The 25,655-nt window shown below is 38.9% G+C and overlaps 1 protein-coding gene across 1 annotated transcript in view; it reads right to left on the bottom strand.

Moving 5' to 3' along the window:
- The window catches only part of LOC122740012 (N(4)-(Beta-N-acetylglucosaminyl)-L-asparaginase-like), a 61,034-nt gene that overhangs the window by 5,404 nt on the left and 29,975 nt on the right, over positions 1 to 25,655 (bottom strand). The window contains exons 3-7 of the mRNA XM_043981782.1: positions 18,725 to 18,881; positions 18,301 to 18,346; positions 16,339 to 16,377; positions 16,113 to 16,201; positions 13,390 to 13,405 (exon numbers count right to left, since the gene is read on the bottom strand). Coding sequence (XP_043837717.1) covers positions 13,390 to 13,405; positions 16,113 to 16,201; positions 16,339 to 16,377; positions 18,301 to 18,346; positions 18,725 to 18,881 — 347 coding nt within the window. The remainder of the gene's footprint in view (positions 1 to 13,389; positions 13,406 to 16,112; positions 16,202 to 16,338; positions 16,378 to 18,300; positions 18,347 to 18,724; positions 18,882 to 25,655) is intronic.

Genomic DNA, 25,655 nt, shown 5'->3' with positions numbered 1-25,655 from the left:
ACATAATTTTACCTGATTCCAATTCAATTCAATCAAATCCACAAAAATTTATTAAGCAACTACTGTAAGAATGAATAGTACTAGATGCTGAGGAGGCTATGCCAAATTTAGATGGTATAATTCCTGCCCTTGTGGAGTGTGTAGTATACTGGGAAATATCACAACATAGACAATAACCACAATACAATATATCACTATGACCACTAGGAGGGGTGCTACTACCTAGCTACTCAACACTATTTGTTGACCAGAGGCTGCCCTTCCACACTTAATCCACTTAACACTAGAGGGCAGGGCAGGGTGCCAGTGGATGACTCCTAAGTCTATGGTTTGTGTGGACTTGGGGGACTAGTGTCTTGACTCAAATCCCAATTCATGATTTCCTGCCCTCTTCCTTTCCTGTTCTCTCTATCAATGGGCCCTAATAACTGGCCTGGAATCACCACCACAAGCTTAGGTTAACTTTACCTACTTCTTTCCTACATTTACTCCTATTCCACCGACTTCTCAGTCCTTTGTAATATGGCTTCCAACCTCATCACTCTACTGCAACTGCTCTTTCCAAAATGACTAGTGATCTCTTAAATGCCAAATCCAATGACCCTTTCTACGATCCTCATCCTCTGGGGCATGTGACATTGTTGACCACTTCTCCTGGATGCTGGCCCCCTCTGGGTTTTTGTGACCCTCGTCTATTCCAGTTCTCTTCCTGGCTGCTCCTTCCATAATTTAATCACTCCAAACACTTCCATGCTCAATCTGGGGAAGGGGGGTAGTGACCTATTATGTAGTCACGACCCACATTGCTCTCTTTAAATCTGAATTCTTATGCATCACATAGTCTAGCAATTCAGAATAACACAGAGAAAATAAAGCCTAGCTACCCAACTAAATTGCAGACTCTCTGAGGTCAGGAAATACATCTTATATTTAATTTTGTACCTTACAGCATCTGGCGCGGATGCCAGCGCTTGAGTATCCTTTATTAAATGAGCAGAAAGGCTGATCAGAGTTCCTGTGACTTGTGAGTTGGTTTTCCAGGAGTCCAACCTTAAAATGGTGGCTAGAATCTGCCAACAGGGGCCTGGAGTCAGGTAACCTGGATTCTATCATGATCCTGCTACTGGCTGACTGTGTGAGCCCAGGCACAAGACCTAAGCCTTTAGAGGTACATGATGGCACTGGACTAGGTGAACTCTAAGTTTAGAGGTTAATGTGAATACAGGTGACGTAGAGGTCTACCATACCATAGGGCTGGAAAGGGGAGACAGACTGAGCAAGGTCTCTGAGCAGGCTGGAAAGTCAAGTTAGCTCCAGTGGCTCTGTGGAAACTCATCAGTTCTGTTTAATTTAATGGGAGATAACTGAACAAAGACTGCATAAAGAATGGTATTTATGTAAAATTCTCCCCAAAGGGAGGTCTGCAGAGGTTCAATAGGCAAGCTCACATGGAAAATTATCTGGATAAAGCAGACATGCAGGGCTGGATAAATGAGGTTACAATGTACTTATTCATTTTAACTATCTCTGAATGTGACATATCCGGTCTATTAACGACAAGCAAAGTAGCAGTTTCACTGACAGTCAAATAAATATAGAACTGAGAAAGCAACTTGTTTCCAACTCCTGAATAAAACCACAGTGACATAGAGGCCACTGAGGAAGCAAAGACAATTCAGAAGCCAATGGTGTTATTTACATTCTGGTCTTTCAAACCAGGGCTTCAAAAAGGTTCCCACCCACCCACCCAAGCCAACCTCTATTCACCATAAGGTAAAGAAATATTTATTCCAAAATAGCTCTTTTCTTTGATGGAGTATTTTGTAAACCAAGGGCCTCAGTGTCTCATTTGCACATGCTGCAAGATAAATCATACTAAAACACAGCCATCACTCAAAAACCTCTGATGGCTCCCCACTGCCTGCAGAACAAAGCTCAAACTCTTTAGCCTGGAATTAAAGGCTCTCAAGAATCTGGCCCCAACCTGTTTTCCCAATTTTATCTCCTTTTACTCCACTATACAAACCGATCTCATCCTTTTAATATGCCTATAACTTTCCTGTCTTTGCTCTTACCCTATCCCTGTCATGACTGTCCTCATTCTCTTCCACCCATGATGATTCTAATCACCACAAGCTGTCTGTGTTGTAATCGTGGCTGGAACACATAGCTCTGATCACTTCAATCTGCACTCAGACTTGTGGGACACCCCATGTTTCTCTGTGTGTCACTTTAAGGTCTGTAAAAAGCATCATAGATCCTCTCCACAACTCTGTAGGTGTATGGACTGTTGTTATCCCTGTTTTACAGATAAGGAAACTGAGGTTCTGAGAGGTTGTCTGGGCTAAGAAGTGCCTGAAGCGGGATCTGACTTGAGGTGTTCCTGTCAGTCTCCCAAGTTCAGTGTTCTATCCATTTACACCATGAGGCCTTGCTGGAAAGAGTGCAGGATTTGAAGATCACTAAGTGACCCTGAGCAAATACTTTAGCATCTCTACGCCTCAACTTCCTCATCTCTAAAACGTAGTGTCCAACTCACAGGGCTATTGCGAGGACCAAATAAGGCGATCCAAAGATAAAACACAAGGCAAACCTTAGAGCTTTGTAGACGTGTCAGCTGCTGCAGCTCCTGCTCCTGCTAGTCCTGGCTCAAGGTTTATTTCTTCTCCTTAAACCCTTTCCTGATGACCTCCTGGGAAGCCATCCTTCCTTCTGTAACTCCTGCCTTGCCTTATTCATGTGTGCATGTCCTATCTCCTTAAGCCAACAGCAAATTCTAGGACTGCATCTGACAGTGTCTCATATTCCCACAGAGCAGGCATTCAATAATGACTTGTTGAACAATGTATCTATCTGTGGATGATGTTGAGTGGTGATCACAAAAGACAATAAATAGCCCTGTTTCCTTTAAGTTCCATTATTGAAAAGGAAAAGCAAGAAGCCTAACTTTCTTTTTTAGATGCAACAGTTTTAGGGCCTTGGGGGAAGTGAACAGAACAGAAATTTACGATTCCATATTCCCGGTACTCTTTATAGCAACAATTTTGATTCTGATCTATTCAAAACTTTAAGTGTTATTCTGAATAACTCATGATATACACTTTACACACACACACACACACACACACACACACACACACACACACGTAGGGCTTAAAGGGCTAGTGATATATTTCCCCAAAAGGACTATTTTTAGCACAGAATAACAATAAGAAAGCTATATCACAGTATAGCAATAGTTCTCCTTAACAACATCAAAAATAACTTCTGATATTTCAGGGAGGAGCCAGAAAAAGATTAAGAGGCAGCTATTCTACCAAAAGAAGCATTTCTAGGTATCTAGTCATCATGAATGGAATCTCAAATAAGATTGGCATTTACAAACTATGGCCAAAAGGTGCAAATACTTGGGGGTTGAATTGATAATTTATGAAATTATAGAATAGGTACAGGCACTCCTGGTTTGTTAGGTATTCACCAGGAAAGACCACACTTGGTGGTGGGAAACAGAGTGACAATCACACTTTAATTAAACACAGGGGCCATGGGCATAAAGGTATAGACAAGTAGCGAAAAAGGTACAGAGTTAGAAGGCATGGCTCAGAGATGAGGGAATGAAATGGTGAAGGAAAGCAATGTGAAGAGAGGGGGTAGGGGAGGTATAAAGTATTACTCACATTATCATGGATTAGGCAGCATGGACCTGATAGAGAGGGTAGACAAGAGTTTGAAGTCTCATTTTTATAGGTTATTTTGGGAAACAGAACAACTCCCTATCTGTGCCATCTTGAGATTAGTTCATTAACATATGCAAATCATCTCAAAGTTACTGGTAAAACTTCAGTTACCAGCAATCTCTTGCTATGCTGTGGGTCTGGAAGTGTGGAGGTCTGGAATTTGTCTTAAATTTACACATAGTAGGACCAAGCCCTGAGAGAAGTACCAAGATAGTTTCTGCTGATTCAGCACATTAGCAGAATGTGAATTTGGGTTACTATGTGATACAATTTGTTTTTTGGTTTGTTTTTTGGTAAGGCAATTGGGGTTAAGTGACTTGCCCAGGGTTACACAGCTAGTAAGTGTCAAGTGTCTGAGGCCAGATTCGAACTTGAATCCAGGGCTGTGCTTTATCCACTGCACCACCTAGCTGCCTCTATATGATGCAATTTGTAAATTATGTTCCTTTGAACTTTGGGACAATTTGTACGTGACTTCCACATTCCTCTGCTATTTCCCCTTTGTACTGGCTACTTATGAACTTACTATACTGATGGTGGGGAAGGAGGGAGGTAGCCAGGGGCAACAGAATATAACGAAGTTTTAATACAGGAGTACTTATTCATATCCTACCCAACAGACCAAATCAAGATTATTCTTAGCATGACTTGAACTTACAGATTCTCTCTTTTTTTTAAGTGAGGTAATTGGGGTTAAGTGACTTGCCCAAGGTCACACAGCTAGTAAGTGTTAAGTGTCTGAGGCCGGATTTGAACTCAGGTACTCCTGACTCCAGGGCCGGTGCTCTATCCACTGCGCCACCTAGCTGCCCAGAACTTACAGATTCTCAATGAGTATCTGGTGTCATCTCATCATAGTGAAACATTGAGAGAAATCAGTATAAAAAACCTCATAATTTTTTGGGGGGGCTAGCTAGGTGGCACAGTAGATAAAGCACTAGCCCTGGATTCAGGAGGACTTGAATTCAAATCTGACCTCAGGTGCTTTACACTTACTAGCTGTGTGACAATGGGCAAGTCACTTAACCCTCATTGCCCTGTAAAACAAACAAACAAAACCCTCATATTTGTAAGGGGCTAAAATTCTAGCCATACTGTCTAAAATATCTAATGAATGGTCGCCAATAAATTAGAAGCTTTAGCAAGACTGTTTAAGTATTAATTAAAGAGCATTAGGATCTAATGATCAGAGAGAAAGGTAAAAATCGAACTATTTCTGTTTGTTTGTTTGTTTTTTGGTGGGGCAATGTGGGTTAAGTGATTTGCCCAGGGTCACACAGCTGGTAAGTAAGTGTTGAGTGTCTGAGGCTACATTTATTTGAACTCAGGTCCTCCTGAATCCAGGGCCGGTGCTTTATCCACTGCACCACCTAGCTGCCCCAAATCTAACTATTTCTAAGAGACCCCCATCATCTGATCTGCTATAGTGAGGTCAGGAACAAAAAGGACCAACGCTTCCTCCTTCCTTCCAGAAGCCTGTGTAACTGGGAACATCCTGTCCACACACACACACACACACACACACACACACACACACACACACACACACACAGCTCCAAGCTAATTGGCTGGTAGCTTTGATAGACAGTACCCATGAGCAAATGTCACTTCCTGATGCCAAGGAAAAGCCCCATGGCATGCCCTCAGATGCCTTCTTCTCATGGCGGAGCTTTCCTACAGTAACTCTCCAGCAGGTGGCATCATTCCAATCGTTACATATTGATACATGTTGCAAGAAGATTCACAACACGTAGTAGAAAAATAAATTCACATAATCATTCATATGAAAACATGAAGATAACGAAGTAGTAGTGGTGGTAGTGGTAGAAGTATTTGTCAGGAAGTAGCTAAATCCTCTGAATCTTAAGCATTTATGGCTCAGTGGATACAGTCCTGGAGTTAGAAAGATCTGAGTTCAAATTTGGCCCCAGACATGTCCTAGCTATGTGACCCCTAGCAAGTCAGTTAACCTAGGTCTACCTCGGGGATAACAGCTCCTATCTCCCAGGGTTGTTGTAAGGATCAAATGAGATCATATTAAGTGCTTGTTGTCACTGTTGTTCAGTTATCTGACTTTGTGACCCTATGGGCCATAGCATGCCAGGCCCTTCTAGGCTTTAATATCTCTCAAAGTCTGTTCAAGTTCATGTTTGTTGCTTCCACGATACGATTCATCTCATCCTCTGCCTTCTCCTTTTCCTTCTGCCTTCAGTCTTTCCCAACATCTTTTCCAATGAGTCCCATCTTTTCATTATGTGGCCAAAGTTCTGGTGAATAGCCTGAATTAATGTCTTTAAGTACTGACTGACTTTAACTCCTTCCTGCCCAAGGGATTCTTAAAAGTCTTTTCCAGCACCACAATTCCCACAATTCAAAGGCGTTGATTCTGTGGTGCTCAGCTTTCCTCAGAGTTCAACTGTCACAGCCATGCATTGCTACTGGAAAAACTATAGCAGAATTGCCATAGCATTCTTTAGCAAACTTTAAAGTGCTATGTAAATGCTATTAGCAGTAGTAGTAACAACTAAGCCAACCAAAAGGAGTTTAAAGAAAGCTAAGAATTAGAGAGAGGGGAAAGAGAAAAAAGGGGAGAGGGCAGAAGGGAGAGGGGAGAGGACACAGGAGAGAGAGAATAAAAGCAGGGAGGCATGAGTTCAAATCTGGCCTCAGACACTTCCTAGCCGTGTGACCCTGGGCAAGTCACATAACCATGTTTGCCTAAGTTTCCTCATCTGTGAAATGAGCTAGAGAAGGAAATGGCAAAGAATTCCTGTATCTCTGCCAAGAAAACCCCCAATGGGGTCACAAAGAGTTGGACATGCCTGAACAAATGTATACATATAGGTACACACATACATATATATCTCCATATCAAATTTTCCCCAATCAATATGAGGTGTAACTGAAGAAATGAGCCTGATCCCAGGAATCTCATATATAAATCAGCTTCATGATTTTATATTCATACCTTCAGATATTTTGGATTGGATTATTTTTTTCTTTCACCTATTTAGAAGAGAGTCTCTTGATTCACTCCAACCCCAATTAACATAAACATAAGGGTCAGATTTCTGATTTGGGGAGGTGAGGGAGGACCCTACTATGCATCAGGCACTATGTTAAGAACTTTACAAATATTATCTAATTTGATAACAATGTAGGTGGTGTTATCCCCATTTTACAGTTGAAGAAACTGAGGCAAACAGGTTAAGTGATTTTCCCCAAGTTATTTGGCCAGTAAATGTCTGAGGCTGGATTGGAATTCAGGACTACCTGATTCTAGGAGCAGTGTTCTATCCATCATACCACCCAGCAGTTGTTAAATCACCAATTCAATAAGTTGAAACAAGCAATCATTCAGAGAAAGGTATACACTAAGTATGAACATAGCTGCCCATAGCAGCTAATGTGCTGAATCAGCAGAAGCTATCTTGGTACTGCTCTTAGGGTTTGGTCCTACTATATGTAAATTTCAGACAAATTCCAGACCTCCACACTTCCAGACCCACAGCATGGCAAAAGGTTGCTAGTATGTCCAAAGGTGGATGAACAGGACATCCATGGACTCTGAGTTCATGTCCTGTGAGGATTCAGTTGAGAACCTAGGAATGTTTAGCCTGGAAAAGACAAGGCTGGAGGAGTACGTAACAGTGGTCTTTAGGTATCTGAAGGGTTGTCAGAGTAGAGGAGTTAAAACTTGTTTTGCTTGGGTCTCCAAGTCAGAAAACTAAGAGCAGTGGGGTAGAAGCCACAAAGAGGCAGATCTCAGCTGGACATAAAGAAACATTTCCCAACAAAGCACCTTCCCAAAGTGGGATGGACTGCTTCAAGAGGCATGTGCTCTTTCACAATAAAAGTCTTGAATTGACGGCCCCAGGAGAGTCCCTTGGGATCCTGGAATTCTGTAATTTTGTGATATGTCATAGTAGTGTAAAGTGTTTCACAATGCAACTTATCTGCAAAACAAAGTGAGCTATAGTTAAGTATTTTCTAGCTTCCATATTAGATTATAACCAGACTGTAAGCTCTTTGGTAGTAAGGACTTGTTTTTATAATTTTATTTCCCCCACCAACCTCAGAGCATTTTCATTATTAATATTTAATAACATTAGTATAAACAATAATTGGTATTATATTAATAAGTCCAGTAGGCACGTAAGAAATAAGGAGGAAGGGTTCACTTGCCTCTTGAAGCTACTGTTCTTAAACTAGGTCCAAGTGAATTAAAGAAGGTGTTAATAATTTCATAGCAAACTCCCTTGCTGTGGCTTTTTCTTATGGGTCTAATTCTGAACTGGGCAGGGAGGTAGTGCTGTGGATAGAGCGCTGGGTCACTCATCTTCCTGTGTTCAAATCTAGCGTCAAGCATTTACTAGCTGTGAGTCACCCTGGGCAAGTCACTTAACCCTGTTTGTCTTAGTATCCTCATCTGTAAAAAGAGCTGGAGAAGGAAATGGCAAACCACTCCAGTGTCTCTTCCAAGAAAACCCCAAATGGGGTCATGAAGAATTGGACATGACTGAACAACAAAAACTGATGAAATACCAGAGGTGGAAGAGAGTCCTATATTTAAACATTAGGCAACATGGTTTGGGCTTGATATTATATTCCATTAAGAATGGAATGTTAGTTCCTTATTTGTGAATAAATGAATAAATGAAAACACACTTATTAAGATCTTGTTATGTGATGCTAGACCAGGACTGTTTAATTATAGGGTTGATCTCTTAGCTCTTTCCCAACAGCTATGCCAACTAGTCTTTCTTTTGGCTCTCTTTCTCTTTTTCTACTCTACTCTTATTAGGAAGAAAAAGCTCTACTTTCATTTGCCTAGCCTATTTCTTTTTCTCATTCTTTTCTTGGATAAATCACAGGACCAGTAAAGGAGCTGCTGTTATTTTCTTTAGATCTAGCTATCCAGATCTAGACCTTTAAACAAGACGCAGGTCCACATTCACATTAGGACTCATTCAAAACAAGGAAGTGTATAGGAAAGAGAAAATTAAGAAACTAGTAATATAAAAAGGGGATGTATAATATCCACACCAGTCTTTCCCCTCAGAAATGACTTTGCAACTATTTAATGTGTATTTTGGATCTAATCTTTTGTGTCCATGTTGCTTTTTTCCAATGGAATGTAAATTCCTCAAAGGTGAATATTGTTGCATTTTTTCTTTATATCTTTATCATCTAGCACAGTGCCTGGCACATAGTAGGGGTTTAATAAATGTATACTGAATGAATAATAATCATGCATTTACTCTCAAAAATAATGCAATTTGTGCTTTTTTTTCCAAGCTTTTTCTCCTACTGACTGGGTACTGTGCTTCTGTTGTTAGTCAATTCATTTAACATTTCTTGGATTTCATTGACCCCATTTTTTCTTCCATTTCCTCCATATCAGCTGCAAATATAAAGTAAATCTGAAAACATTTTCTTGTCACATGCCCACATTTTGAAACACTCATCACAGTGACATACATGTCACCAGTGACATACAAGCTAGCTTGTTATCCTTATATTCTACCAGCCTTGATTACCGCCTTGTAATCTTCTAAGATTTCTACAACTATATTCGGTTCCCTTCATTGCCATTGCCATTTCATGGCCTCTACCTTGTGGCTTCTCTCAATGGCAAAGTCTGCTAATATTTTGTGAATTCAAAAAAGGAACCTGTCATTTTTTTGGGGGGGGGCAGGGCAATGAGGGTTAAGTGACTTGCCCAGGGTCACACAGCTAGTTAAGTGTCAAGTGTCTGAGGCCGGATTTGAACTCAGGTCATCCTGAATCCAAGGCTGGTGCTTTATCCACTGCGCCACCTAGCTGCCCTGCCTGTCATATATTGGTGAGGCAATTGGGGTTAAGTGACTTGCCCAGGGGTCACACAGCTAGTAAGTGTTAAGTGTCTGAGGCCGGATTTGAACTCAGGTCCTCCTGAATCCAAGGCCAGTGCTTTATCCACTGCGCCACCTAGCTGCCCCCGCCTGTCATATTTTAAACTATTTTTTTTTCTCTTGGATATTCATTTTAAAAATCTTTTGTTCAGGGTTGATGTACAGAGGTTAAGCCAGGATGATTATTCTTTTAAGAGACAGCATCATCAATCAATAAATATTTATTAATCCCCTAGTATGTGCAGGGCATTGTGCTAAGTCTAGGCATGCAAAAAGAGGCAAAAGGCAGTCTCTGCCCTCAAGGAGTTTACAATCAAATAGGTTTGTAGCATTAGTTTAACATGTTTAATCATCAAGACACACCTAATAAAAGTTAGGCAGGTAAAGGGAAGTGTTGACTGAATTTGGAAACATAAGGACTGAGTTCTAGTTCCAACTCAGTCACTTGCCTACTACAGCTCTCTCTCTGTGCATCATCCCTGAGAGAGAAAATAGAATCATCCATCTTCTACTCCACCGAGTGTTTGTTGTGAAAATCAACTATATACAAAATGAAACCGACCCCAAGAACTGTACTAGGCCCTTTGATGCTCTATAAATATAAAAAAATGATAACAGTGATGAAACAGGAACCAGTTCCACCCTATTAATATTCCTTAAAATATGATGCTTGAGGAAGATAAGTGGGAGTAATTAGGAAGGGCTTAGAACACACTGAACCAGATTGTTAGGAGTACACAAGTCCCTCCTTGATAGAAAGGAGATTACTGCCTACTTGCTCCAGGAGTACATCTACTTTTAGGGTTTGGAGAGTTTAAAAAGCCTATTAAAGATGGAAAAAGCAAACATTTTAAATTCTTTGCTAGTTTCTCACTGAAGACTAACTGAAATCCCACTGGTGTTTATTCAACTTTTCTCCTGTGATAACTAGGTTGGAGAAAAAAGACCATATATTTATTGAGCTTTTCTTTATGGTCACAAACCTTACTTTGAAGGTTCTCAAAAAAATCATAGAGGAAAAATATTTAGTGGTCAAAAAGAAAAAGTCATTAAGTGTCCAATATGTTTAGGAAATGGGAGAGAGAAAAGACAGAGTAAGACAGGATCCCCAACCTGATTCAGGCTTCGGACTAACTAGTAAGGACTGTAGAATGAAATGAAAAGTTCCCCTTTACAGCAGTACTTTGGGGCTACAGTTTTATTTTCCTTTTGGTTGAAACACAAGATCTGAGATAATAGGATTTTAGGACTGGAAAGGGCCCTAAAGGTCAATCACATTGAAGAGAAGAAAAGAAAAAAGAAGAGGAACTGAAAGAGGAAATGGAAGCAAACTTTAAATAAGTCGAGATCTCAGTTCAGAAATGATCTCTTTCACACAGAGACTTTTCTCTATGGAACTGGCCTCAAAGATCATCCCTATCCAGGCCCCTCCTTTTACAGATGGAGACTAAGAGCCAGGGAAGTGGCATGATTTTCTTGTAGTCATACAGCAAATTCAGTGGCAAGAACTGGCCTAGAATAAATGGATCCTAATGTTTCACTCTACTATACTATAGGCCCATGGAAAGAAAAGTGGAAATGACAATGGGAAAAAGACAACTTGTTTTGCTTGGTTTAAAAATAAAGCGATAGGGGCAGCTAGGTGATGCAGTGGATAGAGCACTGGCCCTAGAATCAGGAGGACCTGAGTTCAAATCCGGCCTCAGACACTTAACACTTACTAGCTGTGTGACCCTGGGCAAGTCACTTAACCCCAATTGCCTCACTAAAAAGCGATATATATTTATTTGGGCATTTTAAAGAAAAAGAACAACTGAATTTCAGACCTGGATGGAAACTTAATCCCTTCATTTTACAGACAGTGGAACAAGGACCCAGAAAGGTTACAAACTCCAAATTCAGAAAATGGTAAAGTCAGGACTAGAATCCAAATATCCTGAATGATGGAAATAAAAGGATAGGGCAAAAGCAAGCAGGACAAGAATGGAGAAGGAGAACATACATTAAAAAAACTGAAGTGGTAATAATTTGTAATTCCACAGGAATCTTTCGTGCAGAGTTGGGCCAAGTTTAGTGTAACATTTTGAAGGTATCCCCAGCTTAGGGCTGGTTCTAGCACAAGAAAGGCCTCTGACCAGCACACCTCTTCGTGGTAACGGACTTATTGCATACAACTCACTGGGGAAGCTGGAGGACCTGTCCAAACAAAAGTGGATAATGGTGAGCAGAGGGCTTACTCATCAGAGGCACAGAATGGGTGGAGAAGAGGGGAAGATTTTCTGAAGGATTTGGACAGTTGCTCTGGAAGGAGTCAGCTGGTCTGGTCTGGGAGAAGCCTTATAGGGGGCTCTAGGGGCTTCTCTTAATATCAGGCAGGTGGGTGGGTATTCACAAACTTGGATGAAGACTCCTGGAAAGAAAAGCTAAGGAAAGACTACAAATTATTTTTTAAAACTTCTTCATAATCATGGCTTTGGTAATGTTTTTTTGTTGGGTTGTCTAAGTAAGGGAGATTACCTCAGTGGCAGAGTGAATTGGATGTATGTGGCCGGTGGGATGGGGGTGGAGAGATACCCTTCTGAGGCCACCTTCCGGCAATTTTTTCTAGCTTTGTCTTGAGGTAGAAGGTATCTAACTGACTAGATTGCCTTAGAGAAAATCTGTTCTGAGTTTATTCTAAAACTTTGCAAAAGTATGGTAACCATCTCAGTAATGGAAAACATCTTTGAATAATTAATATCATAAAGAAATCTGTATGCATACATTCAATTTATCTTTGAGTTGTCCTTGACTCTTCACTCTTGTCCCCCACACATCCAATCAGTTGCCAAATTCTGTTGATCCTACCTCCACAACATCTCTTGACCAGTCAGACAATAAGTATATATCATCTCAATTCCTCATCACTTCTTGGTGCCTAGCACATAGCAGGTACTTAATAATGCTCACTGACTGATTGCCTTCTTGCCTGGACTCCTGCAATAGTCTCTGAATTTGTCTCCCTGACTCAAATGTCTCACTTTCCAATCTATCTTCCACATACTTTTCAAAGTGACATTCTTAAAATATGTTTGACCATTTCATTTCTTGGTTCAATAAACTCCAGTGACTCCTTATGACTTCTAGGATAAAAACCCATCTCTTCTGTTTGCCATTTAAAACTCAACTCCAAGATACCTTTCTAGCCTTATCACATATTACTTCTCTCCACATAGCCTATGGTCCAACCAGATGGGCTTTCTTGTTTCTCATACAGGACAAAACATGGGTTACCTCAGTGCATGGGCTGTTCTCCATGCCAGTAATTCACTCTCTCTTCAGTTTTGGCCTCTCAGAATTCCTCATTTCCTTGAAGGCTCAACTTAAGCACCATTTCCTACCTTAACTCTACTGAAGTATTTCCTGATTCCCCCCACCCCCAACTGCTAGTGTTTCTTCTCTAAAAGGATCATATACTTATTTAAAAATACCTGTCCATCCTTATACGTGTATATATGTACATTTTGTCTCCTCCAAAAGAACAGAAGGTTCTTGCCTTGTTCCCTTATACCAGCGCCTGGCATGTATAAATGCTTAATAAATGACTGTTGATTAATTGATCTTCTCACTACAGTGGTGACTGGATATTATTATTATTATTATAAATACTTTGGGTCCTTATGGCTGTTTAGCTCTAGAGATATTATATACATTGATCATTTTCATCTAATTCAGAAATTAATGTTCTTTAATTTTAATTTCTGTAAATATTTACATACCTGCTGCTGCCCCAACCTAAAGTTAAGAGAAAGAAAATTAAATTATTTTTTGATTAAGCAGAAAACTATTTTGATAATTTTACTGTGGTGAAATTATTAAGTTTAAGAAGTATATCAGCAAGAACACATTCAGACAATATTTAAAAACAAAATCCTAGAGATTGAAGAGTCAGCATAAAAACAAACCGATAAAACAGAATAGAAAGCATGTTATATACAGATATTTTACCATGTTTTTAAATAATATTTACTCTCTGTATAATAAAGATGTTGAAATTTAGTAGACTAATACTTTTTTTTAAGCTACCCTTTAAATTATGATTTCTTAAAATAGAAGAAAATTTGCTTTGGAAAATATAAATATTAGTTCAGATATCTTTTTTGCCCTGTAGGTTTTTAGACTTCCAATCTCCAACATTACATATGACTGAATACCTTAAAACTTCAAAAAAACCAATTTCAAGATGATGAAACAGCTTGGAAGAATAGAGTTAAGGTACTCGTCTCTTAAAACTAGTTGAGAGTTAAAGACTGATAAGGAAGTTAGAGTTTCAAAGGAAGAAATGAAAGCAGGCATTTGCAGAGGATACAAGATGGCTTAGGAAATATAGACCTTCACCAAGTAGCTCAATGAGAATTTCTGCTAGTGTAGAAGAGTTTCAGCTGAGGGCCAGAAACACTGAATTCTTAAATTTTCTACTAAATTTGGAAGCATAAGATCATTACTTTTAAAAAAATTCTCATGTCTTTGCAACCTAAAATGAAGAATAATCTGTGATGTTAATATGTTGCTGAAATTCCTTAAAAAAAGGAAAAAGGAAGACATGCCATTTTCAGATTTTAATTTCTCTTTACTGAAGCAGTTCCATGCATATTTAGACATTTACTTGAAATACTGTTGCTTGATGATCATGAGGATAATATAGGCAGAAGAACAAATGATATAAGAAACTATGAAAATAAACTTGAATTTTGAGGGAGAAAGTTTCCACTGCATGAAAAGCCTGATCTAAGTTTTCTTTCTTGGGTATTTCAATAAAGAAAATACATAGAGCATAAAATAAAGAACTGGCTGGGAGTCAGGTGAACCAGGTTCAGGACTCAGGTCATCTACTCCAAGCTCTGGGATCTTGGGCAAATACCTTACACTCATTAGCCTCAGTTACCTCGTCTCTAAATGGACCACTGGACCAAATGGTGGATATCTCAAAAATCCCTTTCCGCTCTGCAGTTCTATGACTCTATTATTATTATTATTATTGTTATTTTTGGTGAGGCAATTGGGGTTAAGTGACTTGCCCAGGGTCACACAGCTAGAAAGTGTTAAGCGTCTGAGGCTGGATTTGAACTTAGGTCCTCCTGAATCTAGGGCCAGTGCTCTATTCACTGCGCCACCTAGCTGCCCATTATATTATTATTATTATTATTATTATTATTATTATTATTATTATTTTAGAACCTGTGATTTCACTGATTTGGGCAACTTGCAGTGAAGAGTGATTTGCAACTTGAAGTCTTGGGGGGGGGCCCTAAAAAGGAGTTGAGTGATTTTAGGCTTAAACAGCCCAGTACATGTCAGATTCAGGACTTGGGCTCAGGCATGTACTTGGCTCCAGAGCCAATGGTTCAATTTTGGGTGTGAATATTTACAACTAGCAAATGCTAGAGATCAGGGCTTGATCTACTCTTATGTCGATTGTCTAGAATTAAGAGGGAAAAGCAGAAGGTCAAAGGAAGTGTGAAAAAGCATTCACTAAGCATCTATTACATAAAAAAGATTGGGGGCTACCAGAGGCACAGCAAGAGCTTATAGTTGAGTGGTAGGAACTACAATATGATCCTCCTACCACTCAGTATTGGTGGACTCAAGGCCTGGCCAATCACAGGTTAATGCAGCTAATTGAAGGGGGAAGAAAATACAAGGATGAAGAAGACCAACACTTCTGGGTTTCTGGCCAATTCTGGCTCCTGCTAGTGATCCTACTATTGTAAATGGTGACCAGAGAGAGCCTAAAGATGTATAAGGGAGATCCTGTAAGAAGTGCAATCCAGGAACAACACTGCGTTCTGCTGGGCACATGCAGATTCAGGATTTATTCTTTTTTTTGGCGGCCCCCCCCCCCGCCCCCCGCAATGAGGGTTAAGTGACTTGCCCAGGGTCACACAGCTAGTGTCAAGTGTCTGGGGCTGGATTTGAACTCAGCCCCTCCTGAATCCAGGGTCAGTGCTTTATCCATTGCGCCGCCTAGCTGCCCCCAGGATTTATTCTTAAAATTATAATACTTTTTATTAACTTGCCTTATGTAGTAGTACTTCTGAGAAGAATAGACATTAGCATCCTTAGCAGCCCCCAACTGTTAAACTTTTTCACTGTCCCACATCTATGAAGCGGTGCAAATGCCACCTACTTTTTCTGTACTTGTATGCAGAATCACACTCGTTATAGGCAAAGATAAGGGAGGATGATCATGGGATCACAGATTTAGGAATGGAAGGGACCTCAAAGGCCATATAACCCTGTCCCTTCATTTTTGCGATAACAAAAGAGTTCCCGGGAGGTACACCCCATTGTACTTTTCCTTCAAGCCCTGTCTTCTGACATTCTCCCTAACTCTGTGACACTGGTCAAGGGCAGGAGGCTAAGGTACGGGTAGGTTTTGAGATTTCCTCCCCATGCTCACCAAAAACATCAGGATTAATAAAGCATAATAAAGAAAATTTACCAGATAATCTGCATATAGACCACACCCTGGCAAGGGAGAATCCCCCACTCTTCCAGGATACTTAAAGGGAGACCCTGACGTAGATACACCTGTGGAGATAAAGTTGAAATTTTATTTAAAGTTTGTCCTTCAAACTATAGAGAAGATTATACATTCTGTTCTCTTCCCAAATTTTCATTTTATTCTTTTTTACAGAGACAAAATAATACATTTCTTTCTTTCTTACCAACAGTTATGTTTCCATGAGTATCCAAGGCAATGAGACCTAAATGGAAAATGTAAAAAGAAATGAAATCACAACTTTAGCAGCATTAATTATTCTGACAATGATATCGGATTCACATCTGACATCCTTCTGAATTTGTAGATGACCATCTACCCAACTAATGCGACTGGCTTAAAAGCTGTCATTTCCAAAGGAAAATATATCTCAATTACTCAACCCTTTCTCTGAAAATATGTATTAGCTGCAAGTCTAGAATTTCATTGCTGATAGGAATGAAGCTCAGTTATTTAGGACTTCATTAATGTCCATCAGAAAATCAACTTTTGATTTTATGATTATTTAGAAGATAGAAGTACTATCTCACAGATCCAGAAGACTAATCTGGAATAGCAAATTATTTAGGTGGCTAAAAAAAAGGTCAGAATTTTTAGGTTTTCATGTGTTGTGTTATAAAATGATACATTTTATTTTTTAAAATGTAGATGAATTGGGGCAGCTAGGTGGCGCAGTGGATAAAGCACCGGCCCTGGATTCAGGAGTACCTGAGTTCAAATCTGGCCTCAGACACTTAACACTTACTAGCTGTGTGACCCTGGGTAAGTCACTTAACCCCAATTGCCTTACCGAAAAAAAAAATGTAGATGAATTGCACATTTAAGTAGAAAAATCCCCATATAATCTGTATGTTTAAATTTATTTCCTCATAAAGAATTTACAGGAAATATTTACAAAATGTAGCTATACATAATTATAATAGGAAGTGTGATGAATGTGATATGAATAAGGGTATACTATGTTTTCACAATGGTGGAGTTTGAAATGTTTCTACTCAGAAAGTCTCAAAATAACATCAGAGATATATGATTGTTAAGGAATATATCACTAAGAAATTAATGTGTGATTTAATATAAAGGTTTATAAATATCTAAATATCAAAACAATTTTTACATGGTCATTTTATGACAAATTTTGTTCATCAACCAATTAACAAGCATTTACCCAGCATATACTATGTGCAAAACATTGGGGAATTCAAGAATGTTTAAAAAAAAAAAAGTGGGCCCTGCCCTCAAAGAGCTCAAATGGGTGAGACCACATGTAAACAATTATGTAAATGCAGATATGTACTGTGTGAATGGGAGGTGATCCCAGAGTCAGATCAAAGGTGCTAGCAGTGGGAAGTCCTGGGAAATGCCTCTTGCAGAAGAAAGTGGGATCTGAGCTGAGTCTTGAAGGAAGTAAGTGAATCCATGAGGCAGAGGTTAGGAGAGAGAGCATTCCAGGCATGGATGACAGCCAGTAGAAAAGAACATAGTTGGCAGATAGCATTTAGGGCTAAAAATAGAAAAAAGCAGTGTTGCTAGATTGTAGAATACCAGAGAGGAGTCAAGTGTAAGACCAGAAAGGTTCAAATGGGTCTATGTTTTAAAGAAAACTCAGAAAGTATCTCACCCTCTCCAAAGACCTTAATTATCTTTTTTTCTTTCTTTTTTTTTTGCAGGGCAATGATGATTAAGTGACTTACCCAGGGTCATACAGTAAGTCAAGTGTCTGAGGTCATATTTGAACTCAGGTCCAGCCAGGACCAGTGCTCTATCCACTATGCCACCTAGCTGCCCCAAAGACCTTAATTATCAGTGATGATTGACTATAAACATTAAGGAAACCAAACAAAGTTGCTGGTTGACTCAAACTTTAAAGAAACGGTACAAATATCATATCATAATTTCTAGTGCATCTAACATTATATGAAGACGTAAACCCAAAGTTATACATGTATCAGGTTGATAGTCTTGGCTGTATTCTCTTTGTTTGAAAATTACTGCTAATCATGAAGTTACAAAGTGTAGGAAATATAACTTTTTTTACCTGTAAGTAACATTTATAATTTAATATGACTGACCATATCGCTGCTTTTTACCATTAAAGTATAAAAATAACCTTAATAAATGAATTAATTACCTAGGGTATCATGCCCAGCCTGGCTTGCCCTTTTCCCCAAATATTCCTGTAGTCAGAAAATAAGCAAACAGTAGGACCAAATGAGATAATATATGTATATACTTTGCAACCTTAAAACACTATAAAATGCTCATTTTTATTATTATTTTAAATCATACAAAGAAGAAACCAGATGAAACTCTTCCCATTAGACTGTAAACTTCTTGAGGTCAGGGACTATCTCATACATACTAGCCACTTACCAAGTATTTAACTGATTAATGTTATGACAAAGGATAAAACAGTTGTAATATCCCAACTACTTTTTCTCAGCTTGAGGTAACCTAACAAGTGGGTGACTGGTCTTAATAAATACTTTTAAATTCAATGTAAAAATGCATTTGGTCATGAATCCAAAGTCCAAATCATAAGTCAAGTTCATTACCTGATAAGCATCTGCACCGTGCTTACTTAGCATATGTTCATTTTCTTCTACGATGAAACCTTCTTCTCTTGCAAAAGCTATGGCCCCATCTCCCACAAGCAGACTATGAACAGAATTATCCATGACTTTTCGAGCCACAGCAATGGGAGTTCCAATTCTTTTTAAGACAAGAAAGTATTACGATGCAATTTCTATGTACTGTTAATATAAAGGATACATTTACTATTCTCTTAGTTTCCATAACTCTTAAATTTTTTAAATATTCTTTTTAAAATTTTGAGTTCCAAATTCTCTCCTTCCCTTCAGCCCCTCCCCCACCCACTGAGAAGGCAAGCAATATGATACCTATTATACATATGAAGTCATGTAAAACATTTCCATATAAGCCACGTTGGAAAAAAAGGAAGAAAAATAAAGTGAAAAAAATTATGCTTCAATCAGCACTCAGAGTTCATAATTTCCCTCCTTGGATATGGATAGCATTTTTCATCATGAGTCCTTTGGATGAATTCCTCCCAAGACTAAACCTGATCCACATCTTACTTTCTAGACCACTGTTATCCAACCATTTCATAGATGGTTATTTCCACAATATCCTTAGATAATTATATCTTACATCTTTTTCTATCCCTCCCAGAATCCTGGCATTGAGTTTTATACAGAGTAATCAATGGACAAGAATTTATTAAGTATTTACTAAGTGCCAGGCACTGTCCTAGATGCTGGAGAAATAAACACGAAACTAAAGAATTAAATAAATTGAACCAAGCTGGAATAATCTCTGTAGGAGAAACTGTAGGTGGTGTGACCTATTACTATAGCTGGTTTTCCCTCCAGGAAAATCTATTCCCTATGTTTATGCTTCTGATTTCACCGCCTCCCATCTTCTCAAGGGCCAAGACCCCAGAATCATCCTTCCTCCTTCAATCAATCAACATGTGTTCTGGCCAACAACAAGTCCCTGGCTGAGGCTCACTTGCTTACTGTTTGGGTTTTGATGGCTTGGAGTGAGTGCAAGAAGCAACTGTTTCTGCTCTGGTGAGAAAGCCTGAGGGTCTTCTCCCTAATTGATTCTTTTGGGAAGTCAAACTAGGTCATCTTTTGTCTCAATTCTCACCTAGCCTTCCTCAGACAAATTGAGACCTTAGTTTAAAAAGACCAAAGTCTCCCACTACATCCATGGTCATTGCTTATGGTCTAGACCTATGTGTTGCCACTGGACTTTGATGACCCTGGAAAAGAGATTGAGGCTGATGACTTTGCACAGCTCTGCCTCACTTAAATCTAATTCACTGCACGTCAAGACATCACCCTGCTGATGTCATTGGTCTTCTTCAGGGATGAAGGGCAAACAACAACAAAGGAGCTATGCCAGGACAGTATTATAAATGTGGTAGAGAGGAGAGGTTTACTTAGAAAGGGCTAACTCTTTAGCAACTCTAAGAGCTTTCGCCTTCTACAGGCAGGGGAATGAGCTGAAAAGAGTGATACGTACAAATTCCCAAGACTAAGCCTGATCCATATAGACCCAAGACCTTTAGGTAAGGGTCAGGGGTTAAAAATATCAATATTTCTAAGCATTGTTCTTTAAAAGAGAGATTTGAAGAACTTATTAAATTTTTTTTTTTTTAGTGAGGCAATTGGGGTTAAGTGACTTGCCCAGGGTCACACAGCTAGTAAGTGTTAAGTGTCTGAGGCTGGATTTGAACTCAGGTCCTTCTGACTCCAGGGCTGGTGCTCTATCCACTTCACCACCTAGCTGCCCCTAGAACTTATTAATTTTTGAGATTATGCCAGAGATGCCATTCTGAATGGTAAGAATATAAAAATTGACTATAAAATCTTTATCTTTTTCTTTCTGGAACAGATTTTCTTTCTTTTTTTTTAACCTTACTATAGATTTAGTAGTATTTTTAAAATTTGTAACTACTAAGAGAACTCCAAGTAAAAAATATAAAGGAGAGGAAAAAAAAGAATTGACTTTCATTTTACTTTATACTGTATATAAATCTAGCTATTACTGACTGAATTGATATGAAATTAGTTTCTCTTAGTTAATGCAGAAAAAAATTGTCAGAGTTCAAACTCAGAGGGAAAGAACCTATACACACAAAATATTTTCAACAAAAACCTAGAAAAAATGAGTGCCCATCAATTGGTGAATGGCTGAATGAATTATGGTATATGAATGAAATGGAATATTACTTTGCTTTAAGAAGTGATGAATAGGCAAATTTAGAGATACCTGGGAACACAGGTAAGAGAGCTGATGCAGAAAGACATAAGCAGAATCAATGGAACATTTTACACAATGACCAAAATAATGCAAAGAAAAACATTTTCTGAAAGACTGACTCAGAACTCTGATCAATGCAATGATTGATCATGACTTCAAAAGATGAAGTATGATTCACATTTTTTGATAGAGAAGTTCTAATCAAGAGACATGAAAATATGTATTTTCTTTTTCTTTTTTTAAAATTATTTTTTATTCTATTTTTTTTTTTTTTGGTGGGGCAATGAGGGTTAAGTGACTTGCCCAGGGTCACACAGCTAGGAAGTGTTAAGTGTCTGAGGTTGGATTTGAACTCAGGTCCTCCTGAATCCAGGTCCGGTGCTTTGTCTACTGTGCCACCTAGCTGCCCCCGAAAATACGTATTTTCAATATTGATTTGTTTTGCTCAGCTATATTTTTTGTTATGAGGGAAGGGTTCTATTTGGGGGTGGAGAGTTGGCAGATAGTGACAGTGATACAAAAAAAAGGTTTCAAAGAAATATTTTTAAAATACATAGAAGTGAGCAGAAGGAAATTCAGAAATGGGACACAGATTTGCTATTAATGTGCTAAATTTAATATACACTTAAAACCCCTCAAATGGTATATAACAGATGTTCATAGTATCATATACAATCCTCTTTTCAGTTTTTCTTTTTTATTGAAATGTTTGTTAAGTTTGCAAGAAAGAAAATATTTAAGACTACTAGTCTTTCAAAAGCACATGGTTATCTTTACTGTTCGAAGCACACAAAATGGAGCTTTAATTTTTCTCTTAAACCCAATCTAAACTCCTTTATTTTTGAAGCAGCCACTGTATAAAAATGAGATGCCCTTCCAGCTGAAAGCTAAGGAAACTGGTTTTAAAATGTCATTCATCTAGCATCTGAGAATCCTGTCTACGTCACCTTTAACTGCATCTATTTAAGCTAAAAATACAAAGAACTTGGTGTTACAGAAAGTGCCCAGAACTACAGATGGAACTGGGGGCCTGAAGAGGGCACTGCTGCTTTTCTCATAGAACAGCACTAGCTTTCAACATTGCGATCTGGGAGATTTCTTAGGTGGCATGTTCTGGGATTCTCTTGAATGTAGAGGCCATGAAGAGGCCCTCAGAGAATACCCCAAGAATGCACCAAACTTAACATTTATAATGATCCATAACAAGCCTTTGCCCACTGAGACTGTGCCGCTTGCTATTTTGGTACTCTGGGGAGGATTCCTTCCACTGATGAGCACTGTAACCTCCTTTTATAACTTAGTGGATGGTCTCTCTAGCATTGCCAGGGCCACAAAAAGCTCATCACCTTACAGACAAATCAGTGACAAGCTTTTCTGGACCTAACTTGCTTGGTGCTCAGACTACAGACACTCAGAAAACTGCACTGGAAGTAGAGGAGAGCTTTACCTTTACCTTGGTCAGAACAGGCCACTGTCCCACTTTACAGCCATCTCTAAACCGTATCACTAGTCTCTGTTCCTCTTCATCCTCCTGCCACCTCAGGTTCTCATACCTGGGACTCTGGGCTCTGTCACTTTCTCTTACCCAGAATCAGGCTACCATATCACTTACTGGATATTTCCAAAGATGCACATGTCCCCTCAGGAAGGCCCCCTTTGTTTCCCAACTGTAGTTTCCCCATGTATTCAGTCTTCTCCCATTGTGAGGCAGGGATAAGCAACCTTGTCGAGGTTGTGGAGACGATAAATATGCTGTTAATAAGGAGCTTTGACAAGACTAAAATTTGACCTGTTGTTCATCATCTCCTTGCTATTTTTGCTAACGGACAGATCTTTGCTAAGCCTGAGCTTGCCCAAGCTTATCAAGGGATGCTTTTTAACGATGCTACTCTAGATGCCCCCAAGCAATCATTACTTATCCAAGGGTATATATTCTGAGTTAAGCATCTTCAGTTTAAAAAAGTCTACTGCTCTAAAACTGTCCAGTGCTTCAATGACAATATGCTTTCTAGCTATGGGGCCATATCAATCTTTTATTTTCTTCCATCCAACTATTTTTACTTAAATCACACATACTCACCATCTTTTTTCTTGTCATTTAATATATTTTAATACTTTTTTCCACTGAAGGGGCTTTCTTCAAGACTACCAATTATAATAAATCTCTGGTTATCTAATGATCAACTTTCTGGCACCCGTAAGCAGCTAGAATGTCTCTGAACCCAGAAGTAAAGGGAGGGGGGAAATGGAAATTGTTTCTGATTGAAAAGAAAAAGCATCAAGGAGTAATTAAAACAGTTGGGGAAAGCAAGAGAACCAACAGTTAACACTCTGTGACTGGTCAGTTCACCAATCAGAAGGTGATTGCTTTTCTGGTGACATTTATAAAGGGTAGCCTTTTCATGTGAAAGCTGAAATGTTAGGGAAAGGCAGCAGGCAACAGAGGAGATAAGAAAGGAGAAAAGTAAAAAGAAGTGATCAGTGGATACCAGAAGCAGTAGAGACTAAACAGAGATGGTAGTTACAGCAGTAGCCAGGAGAGACTGGAACAGTGGGGAGCAGGGGGGTGGGGTGGGGTGGGGGAGAAATTAGTGAGTAGTAGATACTCTCAGCAGAGAAGAAGAGAGTCAGTGATGCAGAGATGGCCCTCTCAGGAAGGCAAACAGACCCCTATACCTCCATTCCTGTAGCAATTGAAAGCACAAGCAAGTGGAGCCCCTATCTTGTGGGTCTGTGTCTATGTATATGTGTAGATAGCCAAATACTTCTCTGCACCTGCAGATGAACTCTAATGGCAAGAGATAACATCCTAGGTCAGCAGTCAGTGCAAAATGGACAAAATTATTCAGCTCTATGTTCCATACCAACAGTATCAGCATCAACAAGTATAATTGTGGGATGGGAAAGTAAAATTTACGTTTTAGAAATATTAGGTAGTGCAGTGGATAAAGCACCAGCCCTGGATTCAGGAGCACCTGAGTTCAAACCCTCATTGCCCTGCAAAAAAGAAATGTCAAAATAAAAAGGTTATGAATGCTTTATTACACCAGCTTATTGACAAATTCATGGCCCCTGACTATTTTTCATTGCCTCTTCCATCTTTATTCCCATTTCCTAAATAAGATTTATGTTGCTTTGTAAACTTTACAACAATATATGATTATTAGCTATTTCTTTTTCCTGTCTAGCCTGTATTTTCTCCATCTTTTTTGCTTTTTTATTGTTCATTGGAACACTATTTTTTTTTTTTTTTGGTGAGGCAATTGGGGTTAAGTGATTTGCCCAGGGTCACACAGCTAGTAAGTGTCAAGTGTCTGAGGTCAAATTTGAACTCAGGTCCTTCTGAATCCAGGGCCAGTGCTCTATCCACAGCGCCACCTAGCTGCCCCTTGGAACACTTTTTATTGAGCATCTACTATATGTTAATTGTATATTATGTATGAGATCAGTAATGGGCATCTAGAAAAGAAAGTAATGACCACAAAAAGCCAGCATGACTTCATCAAGATAAGAATGGGCAAGACTAACATCCTTTCTTTTTGTGATGTCTGTTAGACTAATACTTTAGTAGTAATGTCAAAATCAAATAGAAAAGGTGGCCAATAACCTGTACATAAGGATCTCTGTGGACTACATATTGACTTAGAAAATCACATATCAACATTATCTATATTCTACTGCATTTTTATTTATTTTGTTAAGTATTTCCCAATTATATTGTAATTTGATTTGGGCAGCACTGGGTAACACTAATGAAGCGTGTTGGCTACCTCTAGTTTAGGGGAATGTTATAAATGTAAATTTTAGCAAAGTATATGGCATAGTCTCTCAAACTATTCTTGTAGACAGAATGTGTGTTAGAGAAAAGTACTGTTATTTGGATTTACAATGGGTTGAAAGGCTAGACCCAAGGAGTAGTCTGTGGTATGCTATCTCTGGGATTTGTGCTTGGCCTGTGCTATTTAACATTTTTACCAAAGAATAAAGACATAAATGGCATGCTTATTAAATTGGTATATGACACAAAATTGGGATGGATGACTAATGAATTGGGTGGGAATCAGGTGAAAAAATATCTTAGCAGACTAGAATGTTAGATTAAATATGTGGGTTAAAAAGACCAACTCTGTTAATACAGGAAAGAGGAGATACAGTTGTGTTATCAGGTCAAGCGAAAAACAATTTAGTACACTGAAAGCTCAATGAGTCAACAATGTGATATAGCAGTCAAAAAACCTAATGAGATCATACAGTAGGTGCAGAGGTATAGTGTCTAGGCCCAGGGAGGTGACTGTGCCACTCTGCTTTACCTGGACCATATTTGGAATATTGTGTCCATTCCAGTAACCGTATTCTAGGAGTAGCACTGATAAGCCTGAGAGTCTTTGAAGGATATTGATGATGGGGGGAAGAGATTGGAGATAATACCATATAAGAATCAGTAGAAAAGAACCAGGGGTATTTAGTGGAGAAGATAAAACTGGGGGCAGGAGGAGAGGATATGATATTGTTTTCTTTTTTCCAATGCAACAAATATTTAGTATTTTTTTTTTTTTACCATATACAAAGCTGGGTATACAAAGGCAAAAATGGAAAAGTTAAAGTCCTCAGCAAGGATTACAGCTCATATAAGACCATCTCTTTTAGTAGGTAAAGAGAAAGAGAAATTTATTGAAACAATGTGAGAAAATTATT

Source organism: Dromiciops gliroides, chromosome 2 (assembly GCF_019393635.1).
Source record: "Dromiciops gliroides isolate mDroGli1 chromosome 2, mDroGli1.pri, whole genome shotgun sequence".
In the NCBI taxonomy this organism is placed as follows: domain Eukaryota; kingdom Metazoa; phylum Chordata; class Mammalia; order Microbiotheria; family Microbiotheriidae; genus Dromiciops; species Dromiciops gliroides.
This window is presented reverse-complemented; position numbering and strand designations above follow the sequence as displayed.